Source organism: Thermobia domestica, chromosome 1 (assembly GCF_964235325.1).
Source record: "Thermobia domestica chromosome 1, izTheDome1.hap1.1, whole genome shotgun sequence".
In the NCBI taxonomy this organism is placed as follows: domain Eukaryota; kingdom Metazoa; phylum Arthropoda; class Insecta; order Zygentoma; family Lepismatidae; genus Thermobia; species Thermobia domestica.
In genome coordinates, this window is record NC_137454.1 from 318,301,367 (window position 1) to 318,326,946 (window position 25,580).

The window sequence follows — 25,580 nt, forward strand, 5'->3', positions numbered from 1 at the left end:
GAAAAATCTGGGATGAGTTGTGCAGACAGAGCAATCCGGCTTCAAATTTATACTTTTTAAAGTATTTTTACTTAGGCTGGAAACCGACCTTTGCATTCGTGGAATACGGGTACAGTACAGGAATGTTTTACTATATTTCATAACATTTCACATTAATTTTTAGTTAGATAAGTTGAATAATCACGTTTAATTAAAGGAAAAGTAGGATTTGTGAAAAATGTTAATACCTACGGTGTTTTAGGCAGACAGTCAAACAAACAGATTCAAAACTATTCTTTCTAAACTTTGTTTCTTATTTATTCTGAATTTCAATGAAACATTTCCTTGTATATATTTTTTGTTTTCATTGAAACATACCGTCATGATCGCGTCATTATAATTTCGTTTGTTTCTTTTTAATTTCAGTGACAGTGGATATTATGGCTTCCACAGGTTGCACAAATTCATCAGATTTATTTTGCTACGTGTGCGGCTATTTCACGGACAAATCTCATCGGAAGACTTTTACACCGTTTCTGAAGAAAGCATATGAACTATACTTTGATTCCAAGGTGGATAGTGGAAAGTAATGGGCACCACAGTACATCTGTTTGTTCTGTGCATGCAACTTCCGCGGGTGGATAAGGAAGGAAAAGAAGAACAACCATCTGGCATTCGGAGTTCCTATGATATGGCGTGAGCCAAAAGACCACATCACGGACTGTTATTTTTGTTTGTCAAACGTCGCTGGATTCTCCTCAAAACTCGTGCATCTGTAAAATATCCAGACGTTCCCTCAATTCCCAAACCAATTCCACATGACTCCCTTACTCTTCCAATACCAATACCACCAGAAGAATACACAGTTGAAGTTGAAGAAGAAATGTTAGAGGAAAATTCTCTTTCGTCTTCTAGTAACGATTCAGACTCTGACTACCAACCTGAGGAAGCTATTCATTTATTAAATAATGATGAACTTCGGGACTTTGTACGGGACCTGGCACTAACAAAAGGTCAAGTCGAACTGCTCGGTTTACGTCTTAAAGAATATGGTTTCCTTGCATCGGTTACTGTGACTTATCGCTTTCGGGATAGACAAAAGGAAATCGAGAAGTTCTTCACAGTAAGTGACAATATTTGCTACTGTACGGACGTTAAAAATCTTATGTCAAGTCTAGGGGTGGAGCACAACACTGAAGAATGGCGACTGTTTATAGACTCTTCAAAGACAAGTTTGAAGGCAGTGTTGTTACATAATGAAAATAGGTATGCGTCAGTGCCTGTTGGATATTCTGCACACTTAAAAGAGACATATGAAACCATATCACTACTTCTTGAAAAAATACGCTATACTGAGTACAATTGGAGAATCTGTGCGGATTTAAAAGTAATCACTATTCTCACGGGATGCAGACAGGGTTCATCAAGTACTGCTGCTTCATCTGCGAGTGGGATGGCAGAGATAGGAAGCATCATTATATAAAGAAAAATTGGTCGATCAGAGATAGAATGCAGCCAGGAAGCAAAAACGTCTTTCGTGCGCCGTTGGTTAAGCGTGACAAGATTATCGTGTCACAGCTCCACATTAAACTGGAGCTCATGAAAAATTTCGTGAATCCGGGAATTAGACACCGAATCAGATGCTTTTCAGTACCTGTGCAGCAAGTTTCCGGAGTTAAGTTTTGCGAAAGTGAAAGAAGGTGTGTTCATAGGTCCAGAAATTAGAAAGATCATGACTGAAAGCAACTTTCAAGACTTGCTACGTGATACTGAAAGAGATGCATGGGTGACATTCAAGTCAGTCGTTGCAAATTTCCTTGGAAATTATAAATCCGATGACTATGTGAATGTTGTGCAGAAGTGTATTAGTGCGCATAAACAGCTTGGTGGCAACATATCTCTCAAAATTCATCTCCTCGACTCACACCTTGACTTTTTTCCCCGAGAACCTAGGTTCGGTCAGTGATAAACATAGCGAACAATTCCATAAGGACATCTCTGTGATGAAGTCACGCTACCAGGCTCGATGGAGTGCAGCGATGCTAGCTGACTACTGCTGGACACTTCAGCGGGACATGCCAAATGCTCAGCACAAGCGCAAGTCTAAAGCTAAGAAATTCAAACCATAAACTAAAAAGGCATTCAGAATGTATGTATTTTATATCTATATTGTATGTGTGTATTTGTGTGTATTATACCTTTAAAAGAATGTTACAATATATTTAGGTTACATGTGACGTAGGCCTATTTACAATATTTATTTAGGTAAAGCCAAGTTTTTATGCGCTGCAGGTAGCAATTAGTGTTCTAGTGAAACTACAGTTAGTGAGTTATTTCCAGTGATACAATGTTGAAGATTTATAGATGATGATACCCTTATATTTCAAAAACTTTGGGTGATAGAGATAAACGGTTTTTATATTTGAAATCAGCACGCTGGGATTGTCTCAGAACGCGTGTTGGATACCAAGATATCCGCAGAAAATTTATTTTTGTTTTTCAGTGCTATTAAATGCTGGCAACTTCAAAGACCTCAAGAGACGCAATAGACGTACTCGGGCGGATATGGATTTATTAGAAAAAAATATTTCCACTTGATATCGTGCTACTTCTACAAATTTGCTACAAACTCACTCCAACATCTATACATAGCCATTTACTTCCTTTGTCAGTCTCTTATCCTTTACTTGTGTGAGTAAGGAGACATGCACAGTGAGAAGAAGATTCATGGTCATAACAGAACGATGCGCTGAACGACAGCGCAGGTTCAGCTAGTCTGTATTTAAAAAGCTTTCAATGCTTAAATTAATGAAAAATCAAGGGGTTTTAATTCGCTTTGCTGAACCACATTAATTTATTTAACACTAAAAGTAGAATAAAATTACAATATAAATAAGTCCGTCTTACCTGAGATCTTTGTGGGTATTAGGAACTTGATCTAATGCCATACGATACAACTTCAAAGCTTTTGTATATTGTGCCAACTTGAAATAAATATTACCCATGTTCACTTTCAGTCTGCTGGCATTATTGAACATTCGGTTTTTCGTTATAACCTGATAAGTACTAAGAGCTTCCGTGTACATTTCATTGGCAGCATATTGATTTGCTAAGTTAAACAAAACCTGAAAACAATATTATACTGAGAAATATCATAATAAAAAAAATAAGTTACAAAGTTACAATCATATATTTAAATAACAACCAAAATATTTACAAATTTCATGAATGAAAGAAATTTAACAAAACGGTAAGGTAACCTTAAAACTGTAGTGTTCTAACTTAGAGGTTCGGAAAGTTATACAAAATTGTTAAAAGCATATACAGTACTATGAATTAACCACATCAAGTCATATATAGAAGAAAGGATGAATAATTACACTAAAGTTGCCAGGCTATATTTCCTAAATAACATCTTTAATATACAAAATTACTGTTTGTGTTTTACTGAAAAATATGCCTGAATGATGTGCCGTTTTTTTTTTTTTCATAAATTACCTTGTCTAACTGTATAATATACGCTAAAGATCAGTCAATTCTGATAAGCAAATCGTATTTTAATGCTTATATTTCTCAAGGTCACCTTGGAATGCGACTAATTCTCAATGTTCAATATACAATGATTATTTTGTCGTATTCTAAGGCAAATTCCAGAAGGTTAAACGTTAGAAGAGAATCATATTGATGATCATTAGCGTGATCCGAACATAATAACAGCTTTTTGTTAAATTGCGATTACGTTATTTTTAGATTTAGTTTTTGACCTGTGTGAAGGACCAGAACATATTTAATATAAATTTACATTTACCAACAAAGACAAGTGGATTTTCAAGCTAATTTCGTTTCACAAGTATCATTAATGCAATAATAGACAATACCCTTCTCCTTTTATAGTTTATTTATTTATCAACAATGAACAAAACATTAGTATATGTGTAACAGTACGCTTAGGGTTGTACAAATATACTTCGAGGATTTCTTAAGCATCACAAGTGTCTGGATACCAATCTCTGTGGAATTCTTAAATAATGTCATTAATATTGATGTCTCCGCTTAAGAACCACGCTACGAATCAAAAATGAACTTTCATATTTACTTGCAGTTTCTTGAGAGTTCCCCATTGTCTAAAGCAGGCTTTCTCAACTTATTTCATATTACGATCTCCCTTTATCACATCTCCTTGCTAGCGACCACTGTAAGTAATTTCTGGCTTCTAATAGTGTTGCTTATTCCTTATAGGTGTATATGCATGTAAGCCTTATATAGGAATAACAGTTTGAGAATAACAGTAAGTGTAGAAATAAAAATAATTGTTAAAAATATTTTTTCCGCTACTACATCCTAATTACATTCATATTTTCACTCGCCTTCGCGATCCCCACGTATTCCTGTCCTGATCCCCTTAGGAGTTGTGATCCCCGATTGAGAAGTTCAACTTTAAAGATTTTCGGCAACTGTAAAGCTATACATGATGCAACTGAAACATGAACTCAATTCTAACAGCTCCTATTCTCTAAAGAATCCAATTTTTCAGCAAATTCGAAGCTATAAAGCCCACAGTTCAAGAAGCATATTTACTGTACTATGTACATAACGGTTCATTGTTATTAAGATATATGTATAAATACTTCTATTAGAATAAAGGAAGAACGATAACTTTGAACCATTATTATTATGTGTTATGTTCACTACTGGCAGTAGTGAAACCATGCAGCACAACTTATCGTTTACGTTTATATTGACACACATACGGTGCACATGTACAGTTTGTGCTTCTACTGGAGTCGACAGTGACATTCTCACTGCTTCGTCAGTTAGTATATAGATTCTCTGCCATATAGATTTCCAACCATTGTAAGAAAAGAAAAACATAAAAATTAGTAATGTTTTATCTTTCCACTCTTATTTCTAACCCTTTTTAATCTTCCATGCTGATGGGGGCTGAACTTGAACTTAAGCGGTAGCAGGAGTGTTACTATTTATCTCAGTGACTCTGAAAACTATGAATTGGATACTAATACTAGACTTTTGGTTATTGTTACTTGACACCCCCTTCCGCAAACCCCTTATGCAGATGAGGATGAACTTCACCTACTTCCCAAACCCTACTTTTTACTTTCATGCCAACGGGTGACCAATTTGGACTTAAATGACATCGGGTAGGTTACTATTAATCCCTGAGACATCGAAAACTATAGTTTGCACACTAATCTGTTGTTGCCCAAGGTTCTTACACATCGTTTTTTTTCCACTTCACCATTCACCCCTTTTCATCCCTATCCTGATAATACGATAAGTACCTAAGTTAGACGACTTTCCAATCATGTACTAAAAATCATCACAATTGAAGCAGTGTTTTAGGACGAGTTAGCAGTCAAACATTTTTATATTTCATATCTAGATATAAAAGTAACAATGAAATATCGCATTGTCACCTGACTTCTGACTTCAGTCGCTGTGCAAAATTTCATCGTTTTATGACGTCGGGAAAGGATTCAATTAACGTTGTAAGATTGAAGGATGTCCCGCAAACTTCGTGAGTTAAAGAAGAACAAAACAAACTAACGGAAAATTAACACGCAGAAAGTGCAATGAATAAGGACGTAAAGATAAAACCATGATTAGAAGTGTTTAACTCTCAAAATTATAGTAAAAGGAACGGAATAAATTTTATATTAAGAAGTTCTGAATCAGTACAAAGATACATAATCTGAAGATCTCATAAATAAAGTCTTCTATATAAAACCAGAAGTTTATTAATAAATAATTATTAGATGATTACTTCTTTGTGAGGAAAAAAAAAAGTGTACATTCAACACCTGAATTTGTGAGATTATGAGTACTAGATTATATAAACAAGTCATTTGTACTTACAGAAAAGGTTAAATCCAGATTGTGGCCTTCACTTAGTCCAGCTTGTTCTCGCATGCGTATTAAACTTCTTTCTTTTGTTGAGGCCTCTTTGGCTCTATCAAGGGCTACTTTGTGTTCCCCTTGACTATTTGCCATGCAAGATTCTTCAATTAGCTCGTTAATCTTCTTCTCAAGCTGTTTTATCTTTTCTTCAGGTCTGGAGTAAAAAATAATTCAAATACGGAATTACAAGCTTTGATCTTATAAAAACAAAATGATATAATATTTTATAGATTAACATCTTGGGGATATGTACTGTAAGCTAAAGGAAAATAATGAGAAGAAACGAGAGAGCTCCGAGGAAACCAATGGACATACTGCCTACTGTAAATTCATATGACTGGAATTAATAAGAGGTTCTTCGCTTAAAGGTGAGCTCTTAACTGTTCCCTCCGCTTAATAGAGTTTGCATTATGAAAAATATTTTAGGAACTTCTTTTCTGTTTGTTTTGTTTTTGATATGAAGTTAAATACACATATCGAATTTATACACAGCATGATGGACTTACGTAGTTCATAGACTCTGAAAAACCCCAGTCACGTCAACTGATTTTAAATTGGGCCAAGATCCATCGATCCGTCTAAGGAAGTTATCGCCTGCTTCTAGCAGCCCTCTAGTAGCGGTGCAGCAAGTTCTGTACAAGTGCACTTCACCAATGAATTTAAATATCCCGAAATTCCGAGAATTTTACACATTCTGAAATTCTGGTACTTCCCGCGATTATGACACATTCCAAGAAAACTTGCGGAATAATCGACATTCTGTTGAGAAATACGCCTTCAACAATTTATAAGACTATACACGCTCAATGTTTTGCTTCATAATGAGACCAGATTACCTAAGACACAAAAGAAATTTAAAAAAAAGAAAATTTGTATTTGTTTTAATGTCTAATACATTAACTGTATTTGTTTCGTGATAAAGTGTATTTTACTTTACACATAATTTCTAAGTTCAAAACTGAGCACTCCTGTCACATGTTAATATAATTTACTTAATTTTGATGCGCACTTATACTGACACAAAAGTAAATAAACAAATAACAATGACCAGTTTAGAGTAATATCCTAAAAATTAATGACAATTTCAAGGTTCAATTATTGTTGTGTAATACCAAGAAAAAAGTGGAAACATAGTATAGACAAACTATTTCTATCAACAATACTAAGCACAACACTTACGAATCTTCTTTTCTTGTCTCCAACGGTGGCGCTGGTCCCTTAGCTGCCTGGTTTAAAGGATCAAATGCCTGTCCAGTGCGGAGACCACTAGAAGTATATCCAGCGCCACGAACAGCAGTCATAGGCCTTGTTACACCATCTTTCACACCAGTCACTCCACGTGTACCCATGGACGAACGAAAGGCTGTAGATTCTCGGAACTGTTAAAATAAAAAAATAAATAAATAATAATAAGAAATCAAAGACTAATAATACAAATCATGTCAGTCTGTGAGTAACACTAATATCCTGGAATGCCATACAGCCGTGCTTAAGAGCTGTGTAATGTTTGTTTTATAAAGAGAAGGGGCACAATGAGAAATTCCTTATAATAAACTGCAAACGTCTCAGTGCACCACGCTCTAATAGACGCATTCACGATAACAGATGTCGATACGTGTGCTACCATTTTCCTGCCTGACTCTAACAGATGTCGCTATCTTCGGGATTGCTGTGTAGAACGAAGTCCTTGAATAAAAATATGGTATGGAATTTTGTGTGGTTGGTAGATAAACTCAAAAAATTGAATTAATAAATTTGTTAAATGTAAACCATAAGAGCTTTTAATTAAGCGCGATTTTCAACTAGAAGCGATATAGCACCTCGTACAGCGGCCCCAAAACCTGGGCGCAACAGTTAGCAATTGTAAACATAGAAGTTAACAAAAGAATTTTCGGTGATTCAGTTCCAGTATCCTTAGTTATAAAATTCCGTTTAGATATAGGTAAGAATCAACAACTTATTATGTTCCCTGCGGAAAGAGAAAAGTGAGGCTCCTACCGTGCACGATGTATCAAAAAGGACTTTACAAATTTGAAAACATATTAATTTATTCATTTAGCTTACAGATTTGGTTTTGGTGTCATTTTGTGGCTATATATATTTACTTTATACTTCAAGAGGTTCAATGTAGTTTTCATTGGTGATGCGGCATACATCCCATCTAAAGTCGATTTCTTGCCAAACCCGCTGCAGCATGACAGGTGTGACTTGTTCAATTGCGAGGTAGATCCTTGCTCTGGTTCAATTGAGAAGTAGATGGTTTGAGATGCAACCATGTGTGGGACGCCCAGCTGTCGAGAAGCACGTCGAGTTGATTTTGTAGGACTGTTCACAGAGATTTGTCTCACTTGCTCTACTACGTCTTCAGATGTACGAGGATAACCTGAAGATTTGTTGTGTCTTACCGAACATCCAGTTTCAATAAAACACTTATGCCACTGATAAATAGTAGGACTACTAGGAAGATCTTTACCATACTTTGTACGAAAATTACGTTCTACAGTTGTTGTAGACTTGGATTTTTCAAACTGAAACACACAGCTAGCACACTCAGGCCGAGTAAAGGCAGACATCTTTGCTACAACTGCCGCTAGCGCTTGCGATGGCTTGTTTCTGAACTAGTGTACTACGTGAGTCAAAACTTGATATATTTTGCTACAAAATGACACCAAAAACCGTGTCTGTAAGATAAACGAATAAATCAATATGAGTTTACAAAGTTTGTAAAGTCCTTTTGATACACCCTGTATTTCATAATATTCAATAATACTCACCAATTTTGAAGTCTCTAAGTAATTTTATGATAGATATGAAAGCGATATTCAAAACGCAAATAGCACAAAAATTCACCCGTTTCCACTTCTGCCCGTCGCCATAGCAAAACTTACATTACAAACCAACTTAACAATTTAGTATGATAAGATCATGTATTATAAGAACATCAAAATTATCACAATATTGCGAGCGGTGACGATATTCAATGAGAAAAGCAAAATTATTTGTAGTATATCATGTTTGATGCTCATTACACTTAACGTGGTTTAATTGTGATTGTGGTCATGCTGTTTCTTAATTCATCTTTTAGTAATTTAATTTAACGCTCACCACAAGCGTTGGAAACCATCACTGAAAGAAAAATCCTTGTAGCAGCGAAATAAAACGAGATCAATAGTAAGTTTTCTGTCAACCATTTTTTTAAAACGACAAAACTAAACTAAGGTTAAATTCTAAGTTCTTTCCCCAAAATATTTTTATAAAGTACTTTGCACCTAGTAATATACAGTTAGGTAATATTTTAACTGGTCCATGTTGAGCTCTGAAATTTGTTTCTTTTCTCTATTGTAATAAGTTTACCTCTGTATTTCATAAATAATATCCGTTAATCTTTGTAAATAATTTCGAATCTTTCTGGGTCCTTTTCCAACCCTGAATTTATTTAATTTCTAACGTTGTTGCTCTGTAATAATCATAAAAGCACAGAATCATCAGAGAAACAATACCTTGAATACTACTCGTGATTTCCTCAATATTTCCTTAGGAAATCGAGGTTGAAGTTTTTATCGACATCTTCCTACCTCCATATTGAAAGATGAAAAAACTTGATTGTTTTTTCATTAACGAATATTTGTGATTAATACAAGGTGTAATCAAAAAGTACGGTGAATGTAGTTGCACAGTGCCATCTATCGATGTTGTATTCATTTCAATTAGTAAGCCAGCTAACCTAAAGCTTTGGTACAGTCCGTGTCGAGTTTGAACGAGTTGTGACATATTAGTTGGCTTCCAGACGAAGAAGAGTGATGTATTAAGAATGTCAGTCGCGTGTCAACATTAACTTTTGTTCTAAGATTAAAAAAAAAAAAAGTGCCAAAGAAGCTCACGAAATGTCAAAATCACTGTATGGCGATGAATCGGTGGCATTGAAGTGGTATGAGCGAGTCAAAAGCGACAAGGAGTCGGTTGAAAACGTGCAAACAGCGGCACAAATGATTTGTTCAAACACGTGAATGATTATTCGAGAGCTTTGCGAAGAACTAAACATCTCGTATGAGTCCGTGAAAAGCATTTTAACCGCAGATCAAACGGGCAAATAGTTTTCTCTTTCACGAAAACCTTGTTTTTGATCCGTGAGTTTTTGGTCGAAAAAGATATCCCTGTCTGTCCACATTTGCTGTGCTCTCCAGCACTATGCGATTTCTGGCTCTTCCCACAAATTAAAATCGTGCTTAAAGGAAAACGTTTCGATACCATTCGTGACACTGAGAGGACCACGACCGAGCAATTGAATGCACTTCCAAAAGAAGCCTTCCAGAAATGCTTTCAGTCATGGATTCAACGTTGGAATAAGTGCATTGTTAGCCAAGGACAGTATTTTGAAGGAGATTACATCAATTCTACATAAGCTTATTCCACTTTGTTTCTAATATAATTATTCACTGTATTCTTTGTATTTATTTTTTTATTTCTATAAAATCACTGTTGTTTTTCCACTTAAATGTTCATAAACATATGTAAACACTTACTTAACATAGCGAATTCACTTTTTCGAGAATTTAGTTTTTGAAATAAAATATATAAGTTTGACTACTTATTCCTATTCAAATTTGTAGTAAAGCTATCTATCCATTTTGTATCAGGTACTTAAAACTACACGAAGAAGACAACTCACTGTGACAAAGTGAGCAGATCAAAAACTACTAAAAATTAATTAGTTGAAAAATTAGTATGTAAAAAAAATATGTATAATTTTAAATACATGAAGATTAAGAAATATGCGTTTTCCTTTTTACAGTCAACTATGATGTCATCTTAACTATGATCAAGTTATCTTGAGGGGAGTTGGGAAACTTCACTTTTTAAGAAAAAGGATTCGAATACATTTCTGCACGAATATATACTTGTCCTGGGAGAACAAGAATGAAGTCCTTTAACCCGATCAATTAGGTGTCCAGTTTTTTTCACATGCGTAGATAGACCCTGCATTCTGTCTGGATAGGAAATGATCTTTGTCATTCTTATGTAGTACTTTCAACATAAGCAAAAAATTTCCTATACCCTAGAGGAGACTAATTCTTCCTTGTAATATTTTTTTGTAGCCAGACAAAGAACTTTCAAAATTGGTGAGTGATTTTATAAAAAAAATAAGTTCAAATTTAGCTCCTATGTTTCTTAAACGATCTGATATACCCGGCCAAAAAGATAACGAAAACATCTTTTTTCTTTTGGTTGACTGTTACTTCGAGAGCTACTGTAAAATTCTCAGGCAACAATGTTAGAAATGAAGTAAATTCACCGTAGATTCAGGTTTGTAGCCATACCGGTGTTAATAATAATAATAATAATAATAATAAAAAGCTATTAATCATAATTAAATATTCGAAGTGAAATTAACGAATTTTATATAAATTAGTAAAGAAACAATCATTATAACTTACTCCGGACGATGTTCCAAGTCGCATAGCTGTGCCAGGTTTTGACGAGAACTGTAAGGAGACAAAACAGACAAAATAATTTAACAAAATAATCTCAAATGGACATGGAAAATGGACTGCTTACAGTAAACAGTAATTCTTGCGATAACTGATTCATTAATTGTTAATTTTTAAATTGTTTATCAACTATAATTTCTTCGTATTTCGGCGTTTTAATAACATCTCATTACTATGCGTCAGTACAAAAATAAACTTCTATTAAAGAAGTTCTCAAAACAAGAGAGCCTCGAATCCTGGGAAATGCATAGGACACACACATGACTCTGTCCCTTATCAACAACTCATAAATCTAAGAAAACAAAAGGTGACCCTCAGTTAGAAAAAGAAATTGCCAAATGTTCCTTTTGTCCAGATTTCTTTCATTCTTGAATCACTTTTTGTGTCAGTAGGTTCACTTAGAATTAACAATAATGACAATGTTTTCCCGACCTTGGTTAAACAATAACACGCGTAATGAGCAACATTTGGATGAAAATCCGGAGCCTGTGCCTTCTTCGTCAAGTACTCCGACGGAACAAGATAATGTAGTTGGGAGGGGAATTAAGTTGCGTACGAAAACAGTGATGATAGCGAAGAAAGAAAAAAACAAAACCGAAGTGTCATTGATAATGGTGATGTCATAAGTTCCAAAAATTTAAATAAGTTATTGGGGCAGCCAACTGGAGTTAGCAATAGTATTGTAAAAAGAATTTCTGGAATAATTGATGTGAAAAACTATAGGACACCAACTAAAAAGAAAACTGCAAAATAAAAGCTTCAGTTCGACAAAACTGAAAATTTCATTCAGGTTACTGTAACGTACAGTTTTCGAATTTCATATGGACAGCATATCTCCCACAACGGAGGCACTAATCGAAGGAATGAGATTTAAGACAACTGACATCGAATATAAATTTCTATACCAACGCACTACGGTTTATCGTCTCCTTTGAAGTATGAGGTTTAAATAAAATTCCTCGATATTCGAAGTGAATCATCACATACAATTTCATGGTAATAAAGATGTCTTTGTGCTCAGGGATTTCCAGATGTATACCTTGATGAAACATGGTTTGATAGCAACTCCTGTCGGATGAACTGGACAGACGATTCGGATAATTGTGCTGGCAATAAAGGTGATAAAATTGTTATTCTACATTGCGGTAGGCATTCAGGATTTTATTGATGATGCTCTTTTAGTGACTCACAGAACAATGGCTGATGCTCCAGCAGATTACCACGGTAGCATGAATAGAGGTATCTTTAAGAATTGGTTTGAGGAGAAACTACTGAAACGCCTTGAGAAACCATCTGTAATTGTTATGGATAATGCTCATACCACAGTAGTGTTCTCAATGCAAAGCCAACCTCTTCCTGGAAGAAAAGTAAAAATCTTAGCTACATGATTGCAAAATATTCCCATGACTAATCCTGTTCTTATAGTTCCAGTTCTCCTCGAAATTATAGAAGAAAACACTTCTGTTACCGACAGATAAAAGAAAGATACAGTGGATGAATTGGCTGCAAAATATGAGCATATTGTGTTACGTTTACTATTCTATCATTACTCCTCAACCCCGTCGAAATGGTCTGGTCAGAATTGAAGTGTAGGATTTCGTCTCAAAATTTAAGGAAACGATCTTTGGGGGAAATAATACAGCTACTTAAGAAACCCTGCATCCATATCACGCCCAGATCCCTGAAAAGTGATTAAACTATATCAAACATGTAAAAAGCATTGAACGGAGTTAGGAAACTTTTCAATCTATTTTTGATGAAAGGATAGAAACCTGTGTGCAAGTAACAATTCTTCAAAGATGAGAGTGATGATGATAGCCAATAAACAAGCAGGTAAGAGTTTACTACATGTTGATCACATATATTAATGTTGAAGTAATAAGTAGTAGTAGTAGTAGGAGGAGGAGCAGGAGGAGTAAACTGATTATCATGCATGCTTCTGATATACGTGGTCCTGACTTCGATTTCCAGGAACAATTTTCGGTATTGACTTAGCATTTTGAGACAAGTCGAGGGCTTTTCTTTATTCAATGTATTGACATCAGCCATTGAAAAGCTAGCTGGCTCCTATGCACAATCACAGACTGTAACGCCAGGGAATTTAGTACTACTAACAGCAAATGCTAACTACTACTAACAATAATAACGGCCACCATTCCCTCAAGTGCTTGACCGCAATCATCTCTTCAATTTACCACTACCCCCAAAATAAGTCGTAAAGGATTCGCCCCCTTCCCCCCCAAAAGAAAAGGAATCCCTATACTGATTTGCATGTTAAATAATAGAAGGCTATTTCATTTGGTAGCCAGTGCGCATTTCCTTTAGTACAAAATTAATTTATATTTGGTTACGCTTCCCATCAAAACTTTGTTCTTTCAATCAAAAAAGAAAGCACTCTTTGCTATGACAAATTAAATATTTTAAATTATTATTCATGCTAAGTTATCCTTCTCAGTTAAAGTTCTTAAATGCATCATTAAACTATGTACAATTTTCAATGAAGAATTATGCCCTTAAAACAATTTCATGGGCGCCACCTGCACCTAAAAACCCACCTGTAGATACCCGACTACCTAATGACATCGAACATCTGGCAATGTCTATTAACCACTGTTCTAACAAGGGTTGGATTCCATTTTTGTTAAAAGAAGGCTCTTATACTTTGAAACGGACAATACTACAGGTACAAGGGCTCAAAAAATATAGCCTTTAGCCTTTTCCTTAAAAATAAACAAAATACAAAGAATTTCTTCCTCATCCTTTTTGCCTGGAAAATTTTGGGCTTTTTTGAACATTTCAACTTTAATTTTAAAAAAAGTTACTGTACACTTCACCTTTTTCCATTATAAACAAAAAAGCATTTAATTACCGCGTTATGAAACGAAAAAAATATGAAAAGTTCAATAATCAAGGATAATCGATCACTCGTTAAGAAAGCAAAAGGGCGAATCGGTGGATGCAACGGGTTTTCTATCTCGAACGATTTGTTCGTAGGGTTATTGCAATAATGTTCTATGACAAAAATGTGTTAGTGAAAATTTAATAGTGTTTAGCAATGACTGTTCTGCAAATGTGGTACTTAATGGAACAAAATTATTATTTAGAATTTAAGCATAAACTAAAACTTCAGTTTTTTTGGACCCAAAACACCTTCTATGTAGGAGATTACGCGGAGCAACTGTAATCTATCTACATACATAGAGCGCTTGCTGATGCCGTTAAAATTCGAGTGGACGAAGGATAAAACCTATATCCAAGGTTCCTATTTGAAATACAGTATATTGGCACGATGTATATGTAAAGAAAAGAGTAAATTCTGTACGTAATTAACTTTTACTACAGTTAAACTACCATTATATCTAAAATGGCCGTTTATGGCTTTAATTTTGTTAAATGAATATTAGGTTCTAATAGGTATATCTGAAGCTCATAATAAAGCCCCATCTTCCGAGAGGAGAACGAGACGTAATTGAAATTCTATACCAAAACTAATATGGATATCTAACCGTTTCTTAGTTTATGGTACTTTTAATCGAGTGCTTGCTTGACCTTAGGCAACCGGTACAACACTCATGACAAGCTTACAACTTTCATGAACTTGGTAAGGCAGTTAGGCAATCAACATGATCCTTATGATAGTGTTGGGTTGCATAACACATTTGCTGGCCATTAATGAAATGTCAGTTCGAAAACCAGCAAAGATAGCCAGCCCCGGACTGAACACACGACTTATAAATAGTGATTACCTTAATTGCAGAATATACTACATGAAAACAAAGGTTATGGGAAAAGCCTCCATTCAAAAAAGGCGTCTCCATTTGTATCTCTACCTTTTACACTCTGAGTATACTTAAAATTGGTCACAGAAAACATTGATTAGTTTTTATACAAAATATACTAAATCGGGTGTCTGGCTAAAAATTGACAAGAGAAATCTACACAAAATAGTACTATTATTTGTAGGCACGTTTATTTACTTCATACACATTTATTCACTATACAAACTTACCGTGGGTCTCCGTCCGTAACTTGTTCTAATAGCCTCTTGAAAAACTTCATCTTGTTCTAAGTCTTTGGTACTTAAAGTTGACGGATACTCGTTGTAGCCTGTGTAGAGGTCATCATCTTCTGCAGGAAACAAATGAACATGTTCCATAGCCATCCTGACCCATTTACTTCTCGCACAGCTGAAATATACCAGGATTAGGTTTTAAATATATAGACTGCTATCACTTTCTACTATGATGGGAGTACATGAAACCTTTTGTAATAGTAACGAATATTTCTAAACATAATATTTACAATACAACTTTTAAAGCAAACATACGGGTTACCGTACTAAACTTCCTTGTTCCAATTTCTTAAAATAATAACGTCAAGCTGCAATTATACTGAAACATTTTTATATATAAAATATACACAAAATCTTAATTGGCGTTTCTGGAAAACTCACCTTATCAGTATGGCGTGGGAGACCTGGGTTCTATTCCCGGCGGGAGCTTATGTGGTTGGGATTCCACGTTAATCAGTAGGTCCACGTCTCATATAGCCTCGCTGCTGAACGGGACATTAAACTCAAAATCAACTCAACTCACCTTATCAGTAGAATACTCTTTTTGGGTTATACCATAATCTAAGGTTTGATAACAAAACATTTATATACTAAACTCCTTTGAGCTATGTGGATAGCATACGCGCCTTTGACCTGAGAGATTCGGGTTCGATTTCTCGCGGGAGCTTATGTGATTCGGATCCCACGTTAAATTGTGGGTCTATGTTTCATATACCCTCTCTGCTGAACAGGACGCTAAACTTATATCCAATCCAAGCCAAAATGTTTATTTATTTACAAAATATTAAGAAGGTATATTTATTTTAAATTTCAAGGCTTGGTATTTCAAAAAACAAATCACTTTTACACTTTTTTTCAATCGATTCAGCGCTTCATGTCAACACGCCATTACTATTCGCAACACTACCAAAACCGGGAATGTTTCAAATTTACTATTGCTTACAGTTTCAATACAAATTTCCATAAATGAAAAACGGTACAAGGTATCGAGTTGAGGGTTTTTGCAACTGATTCAGTATCTCAAGAAAACGATCCATCCCTTCCGTTAACCCTATACGCAAACAGGAACTGATTGAAATTAATGATTTTCTGTTCCAATATTAATCGCTATAGAACAAAAACAGTAAAAAATAATGAGTAGGCCTAATATCTTTTTGATAAGGTTTCTGCATCAGAGGAACAGGTGCTACCTTTGATCTTATTACACTATCGCAACCAATACTTATAGATGTACTACTTCAAGTTTGAAAACCGAATTTGGGCAGTTTGGAAATCTACTGTAATTTTACACTGTGAAACAAAACTCATTTTTTATTTGTATTTTCAATTCTACTATTTCAATACACTTCAGGGAGGACTTCATTTCAGAATATGAATCGATATTACATGTTTGTTTCCAACTTAACTCCATCCATATATTCCGAGGAAGCAACACTCAAAGTGACTGAAAGGAAGTCTTAAGAACTTCAGTACTCCACTTTGAAAAAAAGTATTTGCAGGCTAATCACGAAAAATAAGTTGTTTTTTTTCCTCTTGCATATATGTAAAAATAAACCTTCTTCTGGAAAAAAGATCTAACCTTTCAAGCAGAAACTACCACTATAAATCCATCAGGAACATTTCATGTAAACAGAATTAAAACTGATAGTTTCTGCTTGCATCGAATATGTACGGGATCATGGTTACAAAGATGACTGAAATATTGTGAAAATGAAATACCAAATAAAAGGTTGTGATGTAAGGCTACATTTTGGTTTCGAAAAATGTATCCTAGAAGGATTATGAAATGAAATATTTCTGATTAACGTCCCACGTTAAACCATTTTGGGCTAAGGCAGACGGAAAGTGGGAGGAAATGGAAGTACCCCAAGAAAACTCATGGACACAATGTTGTCAATCACAAACTTACTTGGCCGGGGATCGAACCAGAGACCCCAGATACCACAGATAAACGCTCTACCACTGAGCCACCGTGGCTCCCTCTAGAAACATTATGACAGTAATTAGTCCTTTTGGACGTTTTCCAGAGAAATGACTTAAATTATATCGTAAGATTGTTAATAAAATAAATGTTTATGATGTATTTTTTCACCAGCTCTAGAAAAAAATAAATCTTTCCAATGTATTGAATGCTCCGACAACGCATTGCCCATTACTAGGTTTATTTCATTAATAAATATTTTGTTCACTCCTCCATTGAAAATGTTTTGATTTCCATGCAACTACAGGTAATGATTTAAATAAGATGAAATATTACTTTGAAAAAACAGTGTGTAAGTAATGCAAGTATGTAAGGGTTATACCTGAAAAGTGCAAAGATTAATAGTCTATTGTAGATTAACAATTCCATACCAACCTTAACTCTTTATGCCGCCTTGCCTTCTATAATACGATGTTTCAGTGCTATACTACTTTACGAATTCATACATTTGTAAAATCCACAGAAGAAATAAGTAATATTTTGAAAGAGGAATATGTAAATAATCAAAATATATGTGGATCTTACCTTTGACATTCCTAATAATGGCAAAAAATAAATAAAAAAAATAAAAAATAAAAAACAAACTAAAATAAATCCAAACTATACACTTGTAAGCACGTAATCTTAATTATATATAAACCTTCAGGAACTGACATTAATTAAAGTTGCACTTCCAATTGTAGTGGAAAGTTGAAATCAATATCATAAAATTGAAAGTGACTATTCTGTGACTCCTAATCTTTTGAACCACCCGACCGACCTCGATCAAATTTTCAACATTGATAAGGTTCGGGCCTGGGAGTGTTTTCATCTATTCATTTTGATTGGGTAACTTAGAGGAGAAGGCGATATAAAAATAATAAATAAAACTTAATAACTCTTGAGCCAAACGACCAATCTCGATTAAATTTTCAACATAGATGAGGTTCGGGGCTGGGATGGTTTTTATCTTTTCACCTTGATACGGGTAGAGGAGGAGGGGGAGATATACAAAAATCAATGTAAATGAAAATAAAAATGACTATGTTCGTGAGTTAATAACTCTTGATCTACCAGATTGATCTGAATCAAATTTTCAACATTAATGAGGTTCAAGTCTGGAAAGCATTTTATTATTTCACTTTGATGGTAGAACTTAGGGGAGGGGGAGGGGAGATATATAAAAATGAATAAAACTTAATAAATCTTGAATCACCAGACCGAGCTCCACCAAACTTTCAACATAGATAAGGTTCGGGTCTGGGACGACTTTTATCATTTCAGTTTGACCGTACAACGTTTGGGAGGGAGAGGGGGAGGTATATATATATATAGAGAGAGAGAAAGAGAGACCTCTGTTTCAAAACAATATCGACAACGTTTAGGAGGTGATTCCTGACACCAAGATAAGACGAAAAGTATAGACAAACCTGGGTGAACAAATGTTTCCTTTCGAAGTTACAGGCTGCCGAAAACATGAAACAATGAACTTTAAAGGTCCTTAGCTCTCACACTATGGAACCTACCGTAGTCGGATCGAGACTGTATTTAGGAACTAGTATGTGCTCTATCCAAATATCCATGTTTCAGAATCCTGCGGTACTTCCGCAACAATTTTTATAAAGGTAGTTGGTGAGTACTTCAAATTATATGCTCGTATCCAAACTGCCTCTATAAAAATTGTTACGTGAGTAGCTTAGGATTCGGAAACATGTATGTTTGGTTAGCGCACATATAAGTTTCTAAGTGAAGTCTTGACCTGACTACACTAGGTCCCATAGTTTTGGAGCTATGGACCCTTAAAGTTCATTTTTTCATGTTTTCGACAGCCTATAACTCCGAAAAGATCCATTTGTACACCCATGTTGGTCTATATTTTTTGTCTTATCTGGGTTAGAAATCACTTCCCAAACGTTGTCGATGTTGTTTTGAAACACCCTGTATAAGTGAAAATGACTGTCTTTGTGACTTCATCATTCTCGAACCACCCGACCGATCTCAATGATTGAGTTGATTTTAGTTTAGCGTCCCTTTCAGCAGCGAGGCTATATGAGACGTGGACTTACTGATTAACGTGGAATCCGAACCACATGAGCTCCCGCCGGGAATCGAACGCGGGTCTCCCACGCCAAAGGCGCGTACGCTAACCGCTTAGCCACGAGGGAGCTGTCGATCTCAATCAAATTTTCAATATAGATGAGGTTTGGACCTGACATGTTTTTTATCATAGCTCTTTGATGGTGCAACTTATGGGAGGAGAGGGAGGAGATACATAAAAACAAATAAAACTTAATAACCCTTGAATCACCCGACCGATCTCGATCAAATTTTCAACATAGATGAGATTCGGGCCTGGAATGAATTTTATTATATCATCTTGATGGTGCAACTTAGGGGAGGAGGAGGGGAGGGGAAGGGACATTTAAAAATGATCGAAAACGACCGATATTAGTGTCAAATCATAGTTTTCGGGGTCATTGAGATAGACAGTGACACATCCGATCCCATTTAAATCCAAATTCAACACTGCAACTTGGGGGAGGGGGAGGAAGAATATATATATATAATCGAAAATGACCATCATGAGTGTCGAATCCATTGTTTTCGAGGTCGCTGAGATGAAGAGTGACACTTGCGATGCCGTGCCCCACAACATAGGGGAGGGAAGGGTGGAGGTGTATAAAAATCATCGAAAATGACCGATATCAGTGCCGAATCCATAGTTTTCGAGTTAGCTGTGATGAACAGTGACACTTCCGATGCCGTTTAAATCTAAATTCAGCCGCGCAACATAGGGGAGGAGGAAGGGAGAGAAATATAAAAATGATCGAAAATGACCGATATCAGATAGCGCTTTAGTAGTAGTACAAAGTGACTGACTAGGACCTGGCGAAGCTGCCCCGCGTTCGCCCATCATTTCGCTCTGCCATGACTGCGTTAGATACATATCTTGATTCAAATGGTTATCTACTTATTTTGTCTTATTTGCAAAATAGTCTTATGGCATATGTCGGGACGCTGTATCTCTACCCATTACAGTTAAGCCCTTCTAAAGTGACTGTGCATGAAGGGCGCCCAGGACTGCAAACTCCTCCCAGAAAAAAATAATTCATAAGAAAATAGGAGTATAATTCCTGATGAAAGAACTACATAAAGCATAAATTCACGTATTTATCCATCAAATGTGAGAGCACGGATGTTTCATATATCTTAGGGTACGGCTCATTCCACGTCAAATCACCCAGGTTATGTCGTTCACCAATTCAGATTTTAATGAAATTTCGTGTACTTGTTAACACTACTAAGGTATGACGACCTGTAAAATCTTTCTTCCGAAATCCTAATAGTTTGTGAGAAATACGAGACCAAAGTTTCAGAATTCACGGCATCACGGTGGTTCTCGAGGCCATTTAATATTTCGTAGAACTTAATACAAAACTTCATATCTCAGTATCTACGCAATGTATCACTTGGAAATTTCTACCCGAAGTTTATGTAAGTCTAAACAGCAAATAATAATAATAATAATAATAATAATAATAATAATAATAATAATAAAACACCATCAAGATTGCTGTATATTAAGGGTGAAAATGCGCCCTTGCACTTCAAATAGTTATTTGTGTGTGTGTAAATTTCTAATTTTACGTAATGCGCATTATCGCAATATGTGTAATTACCTTGCCGCTCTTTTTTCCAAAATTGATCCTTAAGGTATGTTCTAAGCGACTGTAAAATAAAATTAATGGTTTTTTTAATGCTTCGGTAAGTAATCCTCGTTTAACCCTACAAGGCCAACGCGCCAGCTTTTCGTGTTGTCTGTAAAGCGTTATTACCATTGATGCGAGCAAGATATTGGCACATTGTTGTTCGATTCAGTCACACAGGTCTCAAGTAATCACTAAGTATACGTGTTGTTTGTGTTGAAATGTGTGGGGGTTCAGAGAAGCGGGATAACCAGGCTAGAAATATTCATTTTCGAAATTTTATATTATTATTTTCCTACTTGCCGAACTACTATATAATTAAAGTGAATTTAATGTTAAAATTGAATTAATTTTCCAAATCTACAGTCCATTATCTTTCAAATAACGTAGAAATGAAGGCTATATAACAGTTAAGGGGAATCCAGTGCCAGATAAAAGTCCTGTCAACCCAACTTAACCTAACCGCAAAAACTAAAGAACAAGCTTTTAGTCATAATGCAAAGTTTTGTATGACTTGAAGAGTAAACATTTATTTAATATATTTGTTGATGTAGGTATCTACAGTATCAAAGATTTATGATTTTACGTTCGTAGTTGTTAAGTATAAAGGATGTCTCAAAAGTCCCCTGACATAGTGTAACTCTGCTATTATAACAAAATGTAAGAGGGAAAACAGTCTCCAAATATGATGTTTTCGATCTAAAGTGAAGGGACTAGTTAAATCGGACCAGCCGTTTGGGCTGTACACTCTTTATGCGCCCAATGTTAAATGAAAATTCAACGTTGCCATAAATAGAGGGACTGGGGGAAATGGATAGATTTTGTAAAAGTATGGTGAATGGGGGTCATGTTTGAAATGGGGACTGGCCATCGACACGTTAGCGTAAAAGACAGTAAATTCATTCACTTACGTTGTGGGTCCAGGTTAATGGCAATGTTACGTTTTCATTTAACATTCCGTGCATAACGAGTGTACAGCCCAAACGGCTAGTCCGATTTAAAAAACTCCTTTACTTCAGATTGAAGACATCATATTTGGAGACGACTTCCCCTCTTACATTTAGTTGTAACTCTGATAATAACCCTATGTCAGGGGACTTTTGTGACATCCTGAATACAAGTTCAAATGTTCGTTCCATGAGCACCCGAATAAAATACTTTCTCCATCTGAAGTTCTAAACTCACTGTTATTTTTAGAGTTATTGTGTAGTTCTCAGTGTTTGAGACGAAGTGAAATTGACCGAATTTGCAACTGTGGGAGGGGATTAAATTTCATTCCTTCATCTCAGAACTTTTACCTGTGAATGTACATGATGCACAATAAACTATCAAATCTAATGCAGGGCTAGTAACGAATTGAAAATCATTTAATTAACGCAAACATGCACGTTGTATCTTGAACTACCAAGCTGACGTTAAAAATCTTGTCTGATCCTGCACTGTGGCCATATAGTAACTTGTTCATTTCGGTTTCAGATGTTTATATTGTGCTGAATGCTTAAGACTGAATACTTATTGGGGTGGCTGTAGTGTTGTTCATTTTGTCAAATGATAATTTAGCCTACAACGATGTCACGAAGCGAATTAGAACAATGCAGTGTAGGAACTAACTAACTAACTCTATGGCCTATGGAACCCGGAATGTCAATGCTGCGTTCACAAAAGCTCTCCATTGATTTTTATCCTTAGCTAACCGGATCCAGTTTCTACTTTGTATTTCTATTTCTGCGAGATCCATTTTAATACTGTCCTCCCATCTGCGCTAAGGTCTTCCTAATGGTCTTTTCCCGATTGGTCTTCCAGTTAAGACTTTCTACTTTCTTCCATCCTGGCTACATGACATACCCACCTGAACCTCCTAGATTTAATGACCCCATCAATGTTTCGTACACCGTATAAATTATAAAGTTTCTCGTTATGAAGTTTCCGCCATCACCCATTCCCATTCCTCTTAGGTCCAAATATTTGTTTCAGGACCTTGTTCTTGTAATACTTTCAGTCTATTTTCTTCCCTCAGAGTAAGCGACCATGTTTCGTTTTATATATTTTAAGTTTCAAATTCCTCGACAGAATTTGCCACGACAAGAGATTTTGAACTGAAAAATAACACGAATTCCTTGGTTTTCGTCGACATTTAATTTCTTCGTGAATATGGTTTTCGTCTGTTAATATTGATCCTAGATATTTGAACGTATCCACTTTATTAAGAGTATTTTTCAATATTTTAACACATCCATAATTTGCCGTATTACGATCCAGACGAACTTCCATGTATTTAGTTTTCTCTGCATTTATTTCTAAACCCATGTCCTTGCAAGCGTTTAATAAGACCTCTGCATTTCTTTCTATTGTTCTCCTATCATCCCTCATTAAGTGTAGGAAAGGAAACTAAAAGTAAATGCCACAAAAACAGCTATACACGGGTGGTCAAATTACATTGTATTACTAGTATCAGTGCATCCGAGAAAGAATTGTTATCCCAAAGGAGTGGGATCAATTCTGATTTCTTAACTAGTGTTTGTGAACATCATAAAACACATTACTTGAAAAAATATGAACATTATCAGCCCAGTTGTTTTGACCCATTTAATTGCCACAAAAGATCAATCACTAAAGCTTTGCGAAAAGTAAGTGTTGATTTTGCTAGTGAAATTAATAAAAACTTTTGACTCTGTAAAGGCCAGGGTTGGCTGGTTTAAACCAAGGTGGTTTAAACCATGGTTTAAACCAAGGTTTAAACCAGCTGGTTTTTTCAAAAAAACCAACTGGTTTAAACCAAAAAACAAAAAAATGTGCGTAAAAGTGTAAGTGTTTGTAAAATCTTGATGAACACACATTTGTGGGTTATCACGTTTCACTCCCGTATATTATTCGTATTATATTCAGACCTAAATTCCCCATTCATTACTCAAAAAGATTATACTACAAAAGCAACTTTTTTTTTTACAAGTTTATAAATGTTTATTTTGTGATTTTTTTTGTAGTTGTTATTATTGTTATGTAACTGCAATCGAAGAAAAATTCTAAATATTGTTTCGTTTCAATGTTTACTATTGATAAAATACATCGAAAATGCCGTACTTTTTGTGTGTGTGTGTGTCATACAGACCCCACGAGAGGCATTTAGTGAAATAAGTATCGTTCGTATCTTTTTATGTATAAATGAGTCTGAGCACAAGTGGACTCAAATAATTCGTATCTTTATTCACTTTTCTTATTGATATGCAGATTAAGTCGGTGTATTTCTTTAATTTGGACCAATAAAAGTCGTTGTTAACTAACTTGAACTAAATTAGTTCTTCTGTACTCCGTCGTACTTTGAAATTGTTCATATGTAATTCTGTGTAATGGTTTCACTTGTGCAACTGTTTATCTTTTTGTCCTTCTGAAATGACTCTTGACAGTTATATTAAGAAGCATGTAAAGATCAGTACAACGTATTTTTTTAAATCAGAATTCCTTCATGAGTGAGTCGGCAGACGTATCGCATTTGTGGCCAATTAGTCCTGGTTCCGAGTTCAAATGGAGGACAATTTCTCTCGGATGTAACTCGAGAAGCGGTTTTTATTCCGCTTTAAGCTTATGTGACCCCTTCCAGCATAAACCGGTTGTTGCATAATAACATCAAGGCGAAACAAACTTATTTCTGTCCATATATGATATGAATATATAGAGCAAATCATTTAAACCATAAAAACCTGGTTTAAACCAAAAAAAACCTGGTTTAAACCAAAAAAAACGGTTTTTTTGGTTTTTTTAATAAAAACCATGGTTTTTGCCAACCCTGGTAAAGGCTAATCCTGGTCAAAAGATAGGCGGTAAAATTGTAGAAACAAACTTGGTATTTCCTTTGAATGCAAAGACGTGGGCAGATTTTGTGTGTTTTAGAAGAATCTATCGCAAAAAACGAAACTGTAGAGCATCTTAATGTTTCACTTACAGCATTAGGGGAGTCACCTCCAAAATTCCATACCATTCTCCACACAAGCCTGCATGTGCTAAAGGAAAGATTTATTTAGCAAGTTCTGCTTTGAAAAGTAAAATAAGCAAAGGTTGTGACAAAAGAGTTTATCTTTGAACAAGGTTCTTGTAAAATTTCAGAAGATGTGAAACAAAAGGTTTATGATATCGATAAACTTCTTGATTTAATAAAGACCAAACTTCAGGGGTCAAATCACTAGAAGAGGAAAATGTCCAGCTATTAACTTTAGTACCCTCGCCTGGGAGCAGGAACAGATTGTCGATGAACTTAATGTGAGTGAATATGCCGCCCGGCAAGCAAGGGAAGTTCTGAAGAATAAAGGAATTTTAGCTATTCCTGAATTGAGAAAGGAAAAACAGCTGAGTGAAGATACAATTCAAATAGTAACGAACTTCTACGTTTATGATGAATATTCCAGAATTCTGCCTGGAAAAACAGTGAGTATTTAAAAAATGTACACATGGAGAGGCGATTA

General features: G+C 35.3%; 1 protein-coding gene across 1 annotated transcript in view; it reads right to left on the reverse strand.

The window, feature by feature from the left end:
- Positions 1–25,580, reverse strand: part of nompB (intraflagellar transport protein 88-like protein nompB) — a 74,244-nt gene that overhangs the window by 43,191 nt on the left and 5,473 nt on the right. Inside the window, exons 2-6 of the mRNA XM_081728371.1 lie at positions 15,394–15,571; positions 11,331–11,378; positions 7,075–7,274; positions 5,854–6,049; positions 2,887–3,104 (exon numbers count right to left, since the gene is read on the reverse strand). Of these exons, the coding sequence (XP_081584497.1) occupies positions 2,887–3,104; positions 5,854–6,049; positions 7,075–7,274; positions 11,331–11,378; positions 15,394–15,546 (815 nt within the window). The 5' untranslated portion in view covers positions 15,547–15,571. The remainder of the gene's footprint in view (positions 1–2,886; positions 3,105–5,853; positions 6,050–7,074; positions 7,275–11,330; positions 11,379–15,393; positions 15,572–25,580) is intronic.